At 32.6% G+C, this 16293-nt stretch overlaps 2 protein-coding genes across 2 annotated transcripts; one reads left to right on the top strand and one right to left on the bottom strand.

Annotated features, from left to right (window-relative positions):
• On the top strand, window positions 6334-11152 carry LOC109358261 (auxin response factor 2-like). The gene is made up of 15 exons (XM_019602398.1): window positions 6334-6713; window positions 6818-6930; window positions 7040-7135; window positions 7231-7287; window positions 7414-7569; window positions 7665-7749; window positions 7830-7920; window positions 8003-8167; window positions 8313-8432; window positions 8607-8682; window positions 8769-8940; window positions 9037-9977; window positions 10068-10258; window positions 10363-10563; window positions 10723-11152. The coding sequence occupies exons 1-14, from the start codon at window positions 6587-6589 to the stop codon at window positions 10529-10531; spliced, it is 2559 nt and encodes an 852-aa protein (XP_019457943.1). The 5' UTR covers window positions 6334-6586; the 3' UTR covers window positions 10532-10563; window positions 10723-11152.
• LOC109358267 (transcription factor ICE1-like) lies at window positions 12464-15833 on the bottom strand. The gene is made up of 4 exons (XM_019602411.1): window positions 14651-15833; window positions 13680-13904; window positions 12943-13113; window positions 12464-12668 (listed from the first exon to the last, which is right to left on the bottom strand). Exons 1-4 carry the CDS (start codon window positions 15830-15832, stop codon window positions 12585-12587), a joined length of 1662 nt encoding a protein of 553 aa, XP_019457956.1. The 5' UTR covers window position 15833; the 3' UTR covers window positions 12464-12584.

The raw sequence follows: 16293 nt of genomic DNA, 5'->3' as shown, positions 1-16293 counted from the left end.
CAAAAATCAAACCAAAAATATGTTCAAACTTTATTAGTGATATAACATGTTTATAATAATGTTATATTAGGCAATTCCTTGTGGTTCGACATAACCCTATACTATACTACAATTGAATCTTGAAAGAGATGCAAATGTAAAATAGTAAAGTGTTAACTTATAATTTTATTTATTGACAAAGAGAGAAACCTTGAATAAAAGTGCAATTTAATTCATAAATTGTAACTTTGTGAAAAGGAAAAATACACAGTTATAATGAGTGATCTAACTACTAAATTTTACTCTCTGTCATTTAATTTTTGCAACCAACATTTATTTTCTATCATTTACATTTTCGCAACTAACATTTATTTATTGTTTTATTCTTTATTCTTTATATCAACCCTTTGAAAGAAGTGATACAGTTAATAAAGGAAAATGAAAATAAATATCACTCATTATCATTTTTGTTAAATTGCTAAATTCATACCATTATGTCGGCGTTGGAATTTATTCCAACAAAGCTGAGATGATATGAAATTGTTAATAATTCAATAAAGCTAAGTTTTTTATTAAAGGAATATTCTTGAAATCATTAAATAAATCAATCAGAAACTTGCCTCAATAAATAGCAAGAAAACTCTTTCAACAGACTACATCTTTAACCTGAGGGCTCCATTTTTTATTTTCAGCAAGCGGGATGGAATGGATAGAAGAAGTGTCAAGAATCGTATTAATCATATTGCTAAGCCAAGTGCAAAGTGAAGCAGCAAAAGAACAATGTAGAAAGAGGTGATCAGAGGTTTCTTGATTGCCATGACAGAGATGGAAAATGGAAACCAAGTATAAGCCATTTTTTGTAAGTTATCATCAGTGGACATCTTATTCATATGGAGCCTCCAAATTGTGAAAGATTTAGAATGATGGACGTAATTGGACCAAATGGTTTTACACCAGCTTAATTGGTTAGGAAAATGTACGATATAGTTATAAGTAGCCTTAAAAGATAACACACCATCATTTATTTTCTACCAAATTTGCTTGTCTTGTTGGCTAGTATGAGCTAACTGCATTTTGATAATATTCTTAACCATATGAGGATGTAAAGCAGGCATTCAGTCAAGTATAATCCAAAGAGAGTCACCAATAAAATCAGCAACTGTGGCTGATAGAGTGGATTTGATAATAGTCGGAAGATTCCAGTGATTAGCCAATGGGGATTCCAGCCAATTATCTACCCAATAATTTATATCTTTACCATTACCAACAATCCATAGTGAGTTTGAGGCAACCTGATGCCAATTTTTTCTAATACCAGGCCAAATAGAAGATTTTCTATAGGAGGTTGCAGGGTTGTTAGCTTTACAAAATCTCCTTTTTTATAGAAAATTTCCTAGTCCTACTGAGAAGAGACCATTTCTCAAGTCAATTTCAGAAGAGCAGCCTAGTTCAGAGTTGACAAGGATCTTATACCCAAACCACCCTTATTAGTAGGTCTGCAAACATTATGCCAAGCCACAGTAAGCAACTTCCTCACCTTTGTGTCACCTGACAAAATAAAGTTTCTAATGCTATTATCAACACACTTCAAAAGTTGAGAAGGTCGAGAATAAACATGAAAATTGTAGAGCAACATGTTGTGGACTATAGACTTTACAAGCTCCATTGTGCCCATAATAGATAGGATGGATTCTTTCCATTTAGCAAGCTTGTTAACAATTTTGTCAGCAATTGGTTGTAAATGAATCCTTTTTGGCTTGCCTTTGAAGATAGGGACACCCAAATAAGTGAAGGGGATGCTATTAGTTGAGAAGCCCATCCACAAGGTAGAACTTACATTTAGAAAGGTTGATATCCTGGCCTGAGAATAATCTTTGATCAAATCTTTTAGGGCCAACAACCCTCTTTTAATACCTTTACATAAAATCAATATGTCATATGTATAGAGAACATGACTAGGAGTTCGCAAACCAACATGACCAGAAATAGGACTGGTTTTCCTATCCAAAACCAGTTTGGTGATCCCTCTACTTAGGACATCGTCAGCAATACAGAAAAGCAAAGGGGGCAGAGGGTCCCCTTGCCTAACCCCTCGCTTGCAACAACAAAAAACCAATGATTTACCCATTGTCAGATATGGACAGCTTAGCAGAAAGCAGAATTACCTTAACCCAGTTTATGATTTTGTTGTTGAAACCAAAAGCTTTTAGTGTGTCAAGTAGGAAGTCCCAATCTCTTATATCAAAAGCTTTCTTGATGTCCAGTTTGATAGCCAAATTACCACCAAAGGTCATATGATCAAGAAGATTTATAGCCTCAGAGGCTAAACAAATGCAATCCTTAAGATGTCTGTCCTTGACAAAACCTCTTTGTTGAGTAGAGATGATCTTAGAGGCAACCTTTGCAAGCCTGTCTGCTAGGACCTTGGTTATAATTTTGAATTGGAAGTTGGGCAAGGAAATAAGCCTAAATTCTTCAACTTTATGAGCACTAAGGGATTTTGGGATTAAGACCATATTGTTTAGTTAAGGCTAGACATCAGTCGGAATTGAGAGAAGAATTGAGAGACTGAGCTACAAACATCAACCCCCACAATATCCCAGTAGGCATGATAGAAGCAACCACCAAACCCGTCAGGCCTATGGCCCCATCACCTTTCATATCAAAATAAAGAATAATAGACAATAAATTTATTTCAAAATAATCATTTTTAATAATTATTATTTAAATAGATTTTAAAACTTTCTAAATTAATATTATTTAATTATTTTTAAAAATTAAATAGTAAGAATTCAATCTTATTGAAATATTCTCAATTAATATCATCTAATCATTTTTAAATTTTAAAACACTAAATAGAATATGTAGTAATTACACATTTAAATAGTATATCTTAAAAAATTCTCAATTAATATCATTTAATCTTTTTTTAAAACTTAAGTAATAGGAATTCGTTGTTATTATTAATAGAATGAGCTATAACATTATAATTAATAAAGAATTCTATTGATATTCTACATCACTTAAAAAATGATAGACAGTGAATTTATTTCAAAATAATTATTTTTAATCATAATTATTTAAATAGATCTTAAAACTTTCTCAATTAACATTATTTAATTATTTTTAAAACTTAAATAGTAGGAATTCAATCTCATTACAAAGAAATGAACTATGATATTATAATTAATAAGGAAATTTGTTGATATTCTGTCTGACTTAAAAATAAAATTACTGAATAGAGATGAAGATAATAATATTATATCTATTAGATGAAAATATTTTTATTATTATTGCAACTCTGTATATTAATATTTTTTTATCTATGAATTTGTTCAAATCACAAAAAAGGGAGTTAGTCTAAATGAGTAACATATTTGAGAATTGATTTTATTGTGACAAAAGAGTTACATTTGTCTAAAGGAATAAAATTAGTTGTCTACCCCTATTAACGTTATTTTTATTTTTCAATCATATTATTTTCCTACCTATATTTATGGCTTAAAAAATAATATGTTTGATTTGATTTGATTTGAGATAATGAATTGATTTGTTTTATATTTGGTTTATATATATTCTTGATTTATTTATGATTGCTTAATTTCAGACAATACTCATTATCATTGTTATAAAACTCGGCTTGAATCGACCGGTTCAATCGTGAACCGGACATCTAACCAGTTTGAGCCTCTCATCTAACTGGTTTTACGTCAAATTAGGTTGACTCGATTAGTTTAAGCCTAAAAGTAGTGAGTCGAGTGGTCGGACCGGTAGGACCACCTGAGTCAATCAAATTTTTTTTTTAAAAAAAACAACCAAATCGATGTCGTTCTTCAGTGAAAAACAAGTACTTTTAACTTATTTGTAGTTATATTTGTCATTTGTTAGTTTACATTATAACAAAATCTTCATTGTTTAATTAAATTTTAAACTTATTGTATGTTTTTGTTGTAGTTAAAACATAGTTCATATGTTGTTTGATGATGTTATCAACTTACTTATGTCATTTTATAGTAGTAAAATGTTCTTTTTTTGTTGTTTAATTAGAGACGATAATGTTTTTAAATTTTGAGTATACGATTATTAAATATTGTTATGTAATATTATGAATTTTTAATGCAGACCAAGTTAAATGGTCCAACCATTGAATCACTGGTTGAACCAGTAACTCATTGATTTAGTACCCTAATTGAGTTATTGAGTATGTCCAAGTTTAATAACACTGCTCATTATAGATATAAAATTGAGACTTCATCATGAATATATATTTTGATGATGAATTGTGTTCAATTTCATTCAAACCAACATATTGAAATTTTTTATTAAAATATAACATCATGAAGGTTGACACTTTTCTTTAGACTCATGTACTTTTTTTCTCGAGTGAGTCTCTTTTAAAATGTTATCTTTTACTCTGTCCGAGGAATATAATTAATATCGGTCATTGGAGTTGAATAGTTTTATTGATAAAAAATGAATCATTTTATAAAATTAGACTTGCATTGGTAATACGTGTAATATGTATGTTCTTAATAATGCAAATGTATGAGTAACATTTGTGTTTTAACTATGTGAATATACAGGTAATATGTGTTTTCTTAGCAATGTGAATGTATGAGTAACATATGTGTTTTAACCATTAAAATGTAGGATCATATGTTTGTTTTCAACAATGCGAATGTACAAATAACATGTATATTTTTAATCATATGAAAGTATGAATAACATATGTGTTCTTAACCATATGAATATACATGTAATACGTGCATTTTTAAACATGCGACCAAAAAATAACCTAAATGCAAATTCACATGTAACTTCCTAATTTGAAGATTAAATTTCTCTTCTCTAATGCCTTCTAGAACTATTTATTTACCTATTTGTACTTCAATGCACCACATACAGTAGTATTACTTTCATTATCATGTAGAAAAGGATAATACAAGTCAAGTTTTGAATATGTTCTATACAATTAAGAATACCACTTAAAAAAATATAATATATGTATAGTGTGAGTATAAGAATTTATATACGATCATTATATTATGAGTAATAAATAATAGATGACAACCTATCAAACTCATTTTACATGGCCATACATTTTTTCCCCTTAACAAATATTTTGTAGAACAGAAAAAAATAGGGGGAAAATGGTGGTATATGATAGAAACATATTTTCTATCCCAAAATTTATAAGACTCCATTATTATATGTTTCTTATTGGTGAAACAAATAAAATATAAATTAATTATATATTAACTTTCTATTTTTTAACTACTAAAAAAAAATATGTGATAGATGAAGTGATAGAGAGAAAACGTGCTCCTTATATGATAATATATGAGTAGACAAGTGAAATTTACCTGTTACCCTTAGACACTCAACCCCTTTCTCATCGCCCCACCATTCATACCCAAACCCTGCTACAACACTTTTTCCTTCTCTTCTCTCTCTTTTTTCATTCCTATCTTCTTCTTTTCTTAATCTTCAACTTCAACTTCATTCTTTCAGCTGTTTCCTCACTCCAGGATCTCTGGTATTTTCATTTCTTTTCTCTTTTTTCTATTTTGCTGCATATTATTATCAATTATTGCATTTATTTTTTATTTTTTTAATAACCTTGCTGGGTTTGGTACTAAAATAGTTGCTGCTTCAATTAGGTTTTGGATTTCTCTTGTTTTTTTGGGCTTAATTGTTTTTCTTCTCTTATGTATAAATTTAACATCTTTATTCTCAAACTTAACTTACCATTTTCTCTTGTCTTTATTTTGTTCATAATTATCATGTAAGTTGCTAATTCAACCCTTTCCATGCACTTAACCTGAGTCTATCTATGTTTAAATTGTGTGTGTTCTTTTAATTATTTTATTAGTATTTTTAGTTTTCATTAGTTTGTTATCGTAGACTTTATGAAGCTCTATGTATGTTGTTTTTGGTTTCAAGTCGTTTATCCAACACAATTTACTCACCATAGTTTCGGCGTAAAAGCAAGTTGAGGTTCACTCAATGTGCTTACGACAGAGTTGGCTTCAGGTTGCGTCTCTCCAACACGCAAGCTCCCCACAATAATTTTGACGTAAAAGCACGCCAAGGTTCACTCAACACATGCAACAAAGTTAGTTCAAAGGCTCGACAATGTTTCCAACACGAAAGCTATTCACGAGAATTTCAACTTAAAAGCATGTCCAGGCCCACTCAAAGCGCATTCAAACAACCGCTTCTTACGTGTTTCACACTCCAAGAAAAGTAAAAAATAAAATAAAATAAATTTATGATCCCTTATAATATTATATATATCATTTTCCATGACCTTTTCTAAATAAAGAAACTCATTGTGATTTCATTTTTTGCAAGACTTTCTTTTGTAGTGGGTGAAATAATAGCACGCTACATTGACCACAACACAGTTCTGGCTTTGATTAAGTGTACCCTTTCCGACGCTCCTTCTGTTTCTGGTCCTGCAACCATTTCCTTTATGCTATTTTAACTGAGAGAGAAATAGAAAGTACTTGAAGATAGAGAGAGAGAAAGAATTGGTTCTTATTATGTTGTGAGAGCTTTGAGAATTCAAGATAAGAGAGGTTTTTCTTAAGATGAGAGTGTGTGGATGAGAGATCTAGAAAAGAAAGAACAACAAATGGCGTCATCATCTGATGTGTCAATGAACGGAAGAGGAGAAATCAACAACAACAACAACGGTGGTGTTGGTGGTGGTGGGGGAGAAGGTCGAAATGGTAAATAATCACTCTATGGTTTGTTTAATTTGAAGTTTCCAAAAAAATCATTCATTTCTGGAATGTGTGGGGTAATTTATTGCTTCTATTTTTGGTTTTCACAGAAGCAGAACAGGCACTTTTCAGGGAGCTATGGCACGCGTGTGCAGGTCCTCTTGTAACCGTGCCTAGAGAAGGAGAGCGTGTGTTCTACTTCCCTCAAGGCCATATTGAACAGGTTTTGTTACTATTATACTCTTTTTAGTTCAATTTCCAATTTGTTTTTTCCTAATTTTTTTGTGTTTTTTAATATTGTGTTATGCGTTGGTGGTTATGTAAAACATTAGGTTGAAGCTTCAACTAATCAGGTAGCGGATGAACACATGCCAGTATACGATCTACATTCCAAGATCCTATGTCGGGTAATGAACGTAGTGCTGAAGGTAAATTAATTCCAACTAGGAAAAAGGAAAATCTTAATTGCTACATGAATAATAGAACACTGACAATTAATTTGTTTTTTAATAATTAATTTCAGGCGGAGCCGGACACCGATGAGGTGTTTGCTCAGGTGACCTTAGTTCCTGAGCCAAATGTGAGTTTGGATTTCCATCATTTGTTTTCTCTAGCTACTTGGCGTGATTTAGCAACATCATTGCATTTGTTCTTATGCTTTTAATTTATTTCTTTTGATTTTGGAATCTGTAACTGAATTATATAGCAAGATGAGAGTAAAGTTGTGAATGAGGCATCACCATCGCTGCCACCAAGGTTTCATGTGCATTCATTCTGTAAAACCCTGACTGCCTCTGATACAAGTACTCATGGAGGGTTTTCGGTTCTGAGGCGACATGCTGATGAATGCCTTCCTCCTCTGGTTTGTTTTTTCCTGTCATTTTTTTTTTGCTTAATTTCTTTTTTCGTTGCGGCTGAAGATGGATGTGTTGTCCTTTGTTCCTTGTTTGTGAACAGGACATGACAAAACACCCACCTACTCAGGAATTGGTGACCAAGGACTTGCATGGGAATGAGTGGCGATTCAAGCATATCTTTCGTGGTAATTTGTTACTTGAAGTTATGTTATATGCATAATAAGAGATATTTTTGTCTGTGGCTGATTAGTTGAGTAAATTGTAGGTCAACCACGCAGGCACTTGCTACAAAGTGGTTGGAGTGTTTTTGTCAGCTCGAAGAGGTTGGTTGCTGGGGATGCATTTATATTTATAAGGTTTGTGAATTAGGTTTTAATTCTCACTGGTTTGTTATATTTGCTATTCTATATGGTATGAGACTAACTTCGGATCTTTCAGAGGTGAGAATGGGGAACTTAGAGTTGGTGTCAGGCGTGCAATGAGGCAACACAGTAATGTTCCATCATCGGTTATCTCTAGCCACAGCATGCATCTCGGTGTACTTGCAACTGCTTGGCATGCTGTCTCCACTGGGACAATGTTCACTGTTTATTATAAACCTAGGTTTGTAACTTGTTGAAATTATGTTCGTTGAACCTGTTATTTGACAATTTCAGCCTGAAGACCTAACATCCTCATGTAGTGATAGGACTATGTGTCTGATTATCGTTGCCGGATTTATAGCAATTATGTCACTTTTATTTTGCAGGACCAGTCCCGCTGAATTTATTGTTCCATATGATCAGTACATGGAGTCTCTCCAAATTAATTACACCATAGGAATGCGGTTTAAAATGAGGTTTGAAGGTGAAGAGGCTCCAGAGCAAAGGTATTAAAGTTTCATGTTATTTTTCTCTGGTTAACTTGTAATATAGGTGTTGATTTTATCTTTCATTTTTCCTTCTCTTATTGTTTATGTGATCTGGTGTTGTTGTATATAATTGGACAATGAACACAATTTGAATGGAAAAAAGTTTCTTGATCTGGAATGCTAAATTTGTAGGTTTACTGGTACCATTGTTGGAATTGAAGATGCTGACCCGAAAAAGTGGCCTGATTCCAAATGGAGAAGTCTCAAGGTTGTATTTTAGTTTGTGAGACCATATGACTATTTGCTTCGGCATGTTATAATGGATTTCTTTATGTCTAATGCTGTGTCTTTCAGGTGAGATGGGATGAAACGTCTAACATACCTCGTCCTGATAGAGTTTCTCCTTGGAAAATAGAGCCTGCTCTTGCTCCTCCAACTCTAAATCCTCTTTCAATGCCCAAACCTAAAAGGCCTCGGCCTATAGTGGTTTCTTCATCCTCAGATTCATCTGTTCTTACTCGAGAAGGTATGACTAAGTTTCTATGGATGTCATATTTCTATTAATTCTAATTTTGCAAATATTTATTGACAATTGAAGCCTGGCATGTTTTTTGGTGATTAGGAGCGTCATCTAAAGTCAGTGTAGACCCTTTGCCCGCAAGTGCATATCCAAGGGTCTTGCAATGTCAAGAATTCTCGACCTTGAGAGGCAACTTGGTAGAAGGCAACAAGTCTGATAATGGCGAGAAGCCTGTTGTGTGGCCACCTGCAGTTGATGATGAGAAGATTGATGCTGTTTACACTTCAAGAAAATATGGATCAGAGGGCTGGATGTCGATGGGGAGACTTGAAACATATTCAGATCTACTTTCGGGCTATGGGACCAATATAGATCTTTCTTCACATCCATCCTTGCTTAATCAAGTTGGCCATGTAGCTAACCCTGTTAAGAAACATTTGGTGGATCGCGAAGGAAAACTTAATGTGATGGGTAGTCCATGGTCCGTGATGCCCTCTAGTTTATCACTCAACCTCGTGAACTCTAATGCAAAAGGTGTGCAGGGTGGTGATACAACTTATCAAGTTCGGCGGAATTTGAGGCATAGTGCATTTGGTGAATATCCTGTACTTCATCATGGTCATAAATATGAGCATCCACATGGAAACCTGATGATGCTACCACCACCCACAACTCAATATGAGAGTCCCTGTTCTAGGGAACTGTTGCTGAAATCAATATCACCCAATACTTCTGAAGTTGTGAAACCAAAAGATGGCAACTGTAAGCTATTTGGCTTCTCACTTCTCAGTAGCCCCACTGCATCGGGTACTTCTATGTCGCATAGAAATGTAGTCAATGAGCCACTTGGTGCCTTGCATCTTCCATCACACCTACATCGTACTTTCGAAAATGACCAGAAGTCTGAACATTCAAGGGTTTCCAAACCTGCGGATGTTGTAGTTGTTGCTGATGACCAGGAGAAGCTTTTACAGACTTCTCAGTCGCACTTGAAAAATGTTCAACCCAAACCACACAGCACCTCTGCTAGGAGCTGCACTAAAGTAAGTCCCTGTAATGTCTTTTTTTTCCTTACTAAAAAATAGCAGCTAGGACTTTGCAGGGAAAATTGTTATAATGCCGAATGTTTTTAGGTTCATAAGAAGGGGATTGCACTTGGTAGGTCTGTGGATCTTACAAAGTTCAGTGGCTATGATGAATTAATTGCTGAATTGGACCAACTATTTGAATTTGGAGGTGAATTAACTTCTCCAAAAAAGGATTGGCTTATTGTCTACACTGATAATGAGGGTGACATGATGCTTGTTGGTGATGATCCATGGCCGTAAGGATCTTTATTTAAATATACATTTGATTAACCAGTTATATTCAGTTTTATTTTTTCTTGACAATGTGACATCATTTGCGTAATTATATTTTTAATTTTAGGGAGTTTTGTGCCATGGTCTGCAAAATGTATATCTACCCAAAAGAAGAGATTCAGAAAATGAACACCGGTACCCTAAGTTCAAAAAATGAAGAGAATCAGTCAGCTAGCGAAGGTGCAGACATACAAGAAATTAAATGTCAGCCTGAGCATCCAGCTTCTGACACCTGATAATTTATAGGTTTTATCTAAATAGATTCTAGGTAATATTACTCACTCCAATTCCAGTTTTGACTTGATTCAATTCAACAGTATTATATTTGCATATGCTATTTGTCTGTTTAATGTTGCCATATTAGGTATGAATATTGAATCTAGTTTCTTAAAATATCATGGTATAATGTTGTTTTATTTTGATCCAGGTTTGGAAGTGGAGTGGAATGGAGGGAACTCTCATAAAACCATCCTGTTGGAGAAGAAAATTATATTTCTGAGTAACCATCCAGTTTTGGACCATAGAATTAGTATATATATGCCTTTCTTAGTTATAGATTCCTAGTATAGTATAGTATATTATTATGTCCTCTGCTTGGTGATATAGTATAGTATATTATTTCCTACCTTGTACATAGTTTTAGTTATTCTCCCATATCCTTAGAACCCCAACCCATTAGTATGCAGGCATGTAATTATGTTTTAAGTTTCATATGTAAGGGTGGCTTATCTGATCTTGAATTTGGTTGTCTCTTATTTTAGTTGTAATTTGTTCTATTATGGTCAACTTATGGAACTGATGTGGATACCTATTTGCGTTTTGCACAATGTGTAATTAAATTTTGCCCTTAATCCTTATTATATTATGTCTTATATTTTTCACCGGTAGTGATATATCTTCCTATTAAATCATCATACCCACAAGAAACTGATACATGTTACTTGTAAAACAATGATTAATAAACAATGTTACTTTGAAACATGTCACTTTCTTGTGGACATGAGAATTGATAGGAGTTATAAGATTTCTGCTTGTGCCATCAAGCATGGAATTCTAGTCATATATGGGAGGTAGAAAGTGGTCATTTTGAGTATGAAAATATCCAAGTATTTGAAAGTTGTTGGTGTGATGCCATTGCACCATCAATTGTTTTGTGGTCCTTTCCTCCCTCGTGATATTTCTAGGGGAGTTGCCTGATAAAACTTCTTTCCAAAAAACCACCAAATTAAAGCTTCTATTCCAGTATTTTTTTCAAAGAGGAGGAAGAATTCATAAGTTAAATTATGTCAACTTTTATACCATTATTAATAACTTGTATAAAGAGTTTAATTCAACCAAAGGTTGTATTAAAAGTTCATATTATATTGATCTCATCAAATTTCATTAAAATTAACATTGAATTTTATACATCAAGATAATGTAATATACATCTTTTAAATAAGAAATATGTAAGCAACACTATTATTACACCCTCCAATGTATATGAAACTCATTGATGAACTCCTTACATGAATGAAGGTTCACTTTTTATCCTTTCAAAACTAAAAAATAAATTAAACACTTATAGTATATGAGCACATTGTGGACCACATTTTTTGCAGACTTCTGTCCTCTCTGACTAGCAATCTTTGGCCCATATACTTAATAGTTTATTTTTGGGTTAAAAATAGGCTCCACTAGCAGTAGGAATTGAAATCTGGTTGGTTACCAAAACCTTTTGTAATTTTAACTGCACATGCATGGGAGTATGGTGCCCCATCTCTCCTGCCCACTTCAGAAGCCAGTACTGATCTCAAAATGCAATGTTCCTAAGCTATTTGGATCAGTGTAATATATATGCACCGTTACTGTAAAAATTTATACATATTCATTACATCATTTACTATTCATTTGTATTACTTGTTTTGAAAAGTCAACGATAATAAAGTCAATGTATAAAACTCATACACTATCATAGTATACATTTTTTCCTCTATTTGGATAACATCTTTACTTTGGATCCATCATGAATATTTAACTGAATTGGCAATGTGCATGTGAAAATTTATTGATAAGTAGTGCCAATAAATTTATATTGGCAAGTAGATAATCATCTTCAAAATGCATGTACCCAAAACAGTGCAAGTAGTGCTGTTAAATTGATAGTAACCAATTATCCATGCAAGTAAGTTTAATTTCTTCATATTCAAATAAAACAGAACTTAACATAGGTAGAGTACTGTAACTGATTAAGATTGCTAAATTGACTATTTGAAATGGTAGCCAATAGTTATGTTATTGGCAAAAGCATTAGGTCATGTTATGGAAACCAGCTGAATCAAGGAGTGCTGCTTTGATTTGCTCTGGATGGATATCATGACCTTCCATGCATTGCTGAAACAGAGGAAATAAAAGTTAACCCTTATATGAGGAGGGAAAAAAGTAAAACAAACAAAAAAACTTTGTCTAGAAAGCATTAAAGAATGTTCTAAGGAGTTTCGACATGTAAGCAATTGCCATATATCTCAATCCTATAAAGCGTATAAACCACCAAGGAAAATAAATACAAAGATTAGTTTTAATATAAACTAGTTGCAACTGCTATGAACTAGGAAAATACATAATAAAAAAACCTCATGGATGGATGCACATGATAAAAAATAATTACCTCAGCTCGAAAAATATCCATGGCAAATCCATTGAAATAGCTTATCACACCTTGCTGAATGTCTAACCCAAGATTATCCAAAGTCTTCATGGTTGAGAGCAATATACCAGGTTTGCGGACACAAAACATATGAATATTTATGACTCTTCCTTCACGCACCCGAACCTCAACCTATGCATAATGAAATTGAACCATTAGTGGCATGGTAGCATTAAGGAATCTTATATCAAATCATACTATAATAAATATAATTGTTGGATGCCTAACCAAGCATATTAAATACAATGCTAATAGAGATTTGTTGTTCCAAAACATGTATTAATTCATGTCCAATACTATTGATAGTGAAGCAAAACCAATAATAATAATAAATATTCAATTTTAATTGGCATAACATGTTTTTATTGGCGTGAAATATGATTTGGGGTATCAGATTTTTGTTCATAGTCTAGAAATTTTTGGATGGTTCCAAAGCATTATGTAGGACATATCTATATAGTTGATTATGTGTTGATGAATTAAAATTATGAATTTATTCAAAATTAGTGGTACAAATGTGATCTATCCCATTCAACAATGTATAGTTTGTTTATCCACATTAAGGCACACAAAAAAACATGTTTGTTGTCCATATATCCAAAACTAGAAGTAGTAATAGAAAGTAAGGAAGCAATGCCAATAGAGTTAATAAACATGAGGGACAAGTTTCAGAATATGGACAAGCAATATATTATTACCCTAGCAGGTTGGCCATTTGGGCTAAGCAATGAGGTTGGACAAAGTTGTTCTTTGATACGGTTGTGTAGTATAGGTAGAGTTGGTGACAAATGAGGAAAGCTTGAAGCAGTTGTGAGTGAAGATCCAGAAGGTGTTGACTCCAATTCATTATGAAGGTCATTGATCCTTTTCAGAAGTTCCTTTAAATACTCAACTGCATCCCCAAGGATTGAAGACCTGTCCATCTTTCAAACCAAAGTAATATTATAGCTTTCAAGAATTCAATCCATGTTATATTTGTTACAGCTTCCTCATTACTTTCTTGGAGATAAGTTTTGGAGGGGAAAAATGAAAATGAAAACTTGAGTGAAATATACTGATGATATGATATGGCTCCAAAGTTTTCATTTTCTCTTCGTTTCTCTCCAAAACTCAAATAACAAACATATACTTATGGAATAGTAATGGGTTGCAGGTAGTGATTAAACTCATTCGGATATCGATTATCAAAGAATTTTCAATTTTAATTATATAATTTGTCATTATAGTTTAATGACTAAAATTTATTATTAAGTAATAAAAATAAATTATATATATTTTAAAGTAATAGAGAACTTATAATTTATATATATATATATAAATATATATATATATAATATTTATTAAAAAATAAATTTGTGAATCTTATGGTACATATCATATTCTATCCTTAATTATTAGTCATATCTTGAATGGTCTCTCTAAATATAAACTCGTTGGATTCTCTAAGACTTGAAAACTAATTTCTAACACTATTATTGGACTAACTATATGAATCTAAGATCCTATGTTCTAATACTTGAAAAGTAATTACTAACATTATTATTCAAGTAACTATATGGATCTAACATCCTAAGTTATCTCTAACCATTATTCAACAAATTAGGTAATTAACTATAACAAATATTTAAGAGGAATACTGTATTGAAGTATATAAACAAGAAAATCTTACTTTGCTAATATTTGGAACAAGTGACCTTAACATATAAAGTCTATCATTGAGTTTCTTCCTTCTGCGACGCTCAGCCATCAAATTCTTAGCAGGCATTCCATTCTTTTTCTTCTTCCCTTTCTGATCCAAGCCACTGATATTGCTGTTACCATTTGAACTGTTTCCACCACTTTTTCCATTCTCTTCCATCTTATTATTATCAATACTCTCAGTTATCTCATTATCAGAATCATAGTTATTCAATCCTCCTCCTGACCCATCAAAACTTCCACCTTCTGCATGGTCTTCTCTATTACTCATCTTTCTTTTCTTATCACAATTCACCTCCTGAAGCACTTCACACTTGCTCAAGTTGCTCTTCTTATCTGTCAAGTTTTTGTTCCAAAGTGCTGCTCTCTTCTGAAAAAGAGTTGGTTGTACTGCACCAGATTGAGGGAAAGTTTCAAGGGGTTTCAATATATTTGACCTATTCAGAACCAAACCATCTCTAGAACTCTCCTGAAGGTTGTGAAAACCATCAAATTCCACACTACTTTGTGGTACTTGTGGTATCATATTCATACACATAGTTTCTAAATGAGGGTCTAAGCTCAAATAACTTGAAAGGGTGCTTAACTGGTTATTATTTGATGTGTTGTTGGAATTGGAAGCTTGAGGCTCAAGAAACCCAACCTCATAGCCATTGTGATCAAAACCATGCTCCAAAGGGTTGGTGTTGAGAAGAGAAGAAAAAGTGGGTTTTGGTGGCAGAAAGTGTTGCACCTGAGATGAATGGAGATTGGTGAGAATAGAAGAGGAAGAGTCTAATGAGTGAAGCAATATGTTATCTGTGTCAGCAAAGTTGGGAGAGAACACCATGTTATTTTGGTTAGTGTTATTTGTCATGTACCATTCTTCATTGACCTCAAACATGGGTTTAAAACCACACAAAGAACTCAATTCATCCTTGTTGATGTTGTTCCCATTGGAGTGTTGTTGTTCTCTATCAGCTTCTACCACCCATGAACCTCTAGACATCATTGTTTTTGTGTTCTCTTCTTGACAAAAAACAAAAGGGTTTGGTTTTGTTGGCTTAGGGAAGAGAATAACAAGACAAACAAGGAAGTTGGTTGAGTTTTTTGAGGTGAGAAAGTGGTAGAAGGAGTTAAAGGAAGAGAAGAAGTTGCACTTGGAAAAGGGCATTTGGCTTGGCTTTATTCAACTTGATTTTTGGAATAATGCAACAACCAAAGCCCTCAATCCTTACACTAATAAAATTCTACAAACAAATTTGTAAAAATGCTTAACAATATCCTTTTTAATAAAGAATGAGAGAAAAATGCTTAAACAATATCATTTTTTTATAAAACTGGAGTCATATATTAAATAAGAAGATGTCATGTATTATATTTAAATGGTTAAATAATTTAATCAATCGAATGATTTATATATAATTAATAATTTAAATATATAATTTTAAATAAGTACAAAATTTTATATAAATTAATAATTATATTCAAGTAATATATTTTTTATTTTTTTGGACCGAAGTAAAATAAAATAATTGTATAGTTTATGTTTTTTTAATTTTAAGTTAACCTCATGTTTACTTTTTGGGTTATTGCAGTTTAACACGATTAACTGAAATTTTTCTGGTTCAAAAC

Source organism: Lupinus angustifolius, chromosome LG01 (assembly GCF_001865875.1).
Source record: "Lupinus angustifolius cultivar Tanjil chromosome LG01, LupAngTanjil_v1.0, whole genome shotgun sequence".
NCBI lineage: Eukaryota > Viridiplantae > Streptophyta > Magnoliopsida > Fabales > Fabaceae > Lupinus > Lupinus angustifolius.
Note: the sequence above shows the minus strand (reverse complement) of the source record. Positions and strands in the feature narration are given on the sequence as shown.

Coding starts and splice junctions, on each gene's coding strand:
- LOC109358261 (XM_019602398.1), top strand. CDS start 6,587: ATGAGAGATCTAGAAAAGAAAGAACAACAAATGGCGTCATCATCTGAT. Junction 7,136..7,230: donor TAATGAACGTAGTGCTGAAG/GTAAATTAATTC, acceptor AATTAATTTCAG/GCGGAGCCGGACACCGATGA. Junction 7,570..7,664: donor ATGAATGCCTTCCTCCTCTG/GTTTGTTTTTTC, acceptor GTTTGTGAACAG/GACATGACAAAACACCCACC.
- LOC109358267 (XM_019602411.1), bottom strand. CDS start 15,832: ATGCCCTTTTCCAAGTGCAACTTCTTCTCTTCCTTTAACTCCTTCTAC. Junction 13,905..14,650: donor TTGTTCCAAATATTAGCAAA/GTAAGATTTTCT, acceptor TTGGTTTGAAAG/ATGGACAGGTCTTCAATCCT. Junction 12,669..12,942: donor TGGATATTTTTCGAGCTGAG/GTAATTATTTTT, acceptor CCTCTGTTTCAG/CAATGCATGGAAGGTCATGA.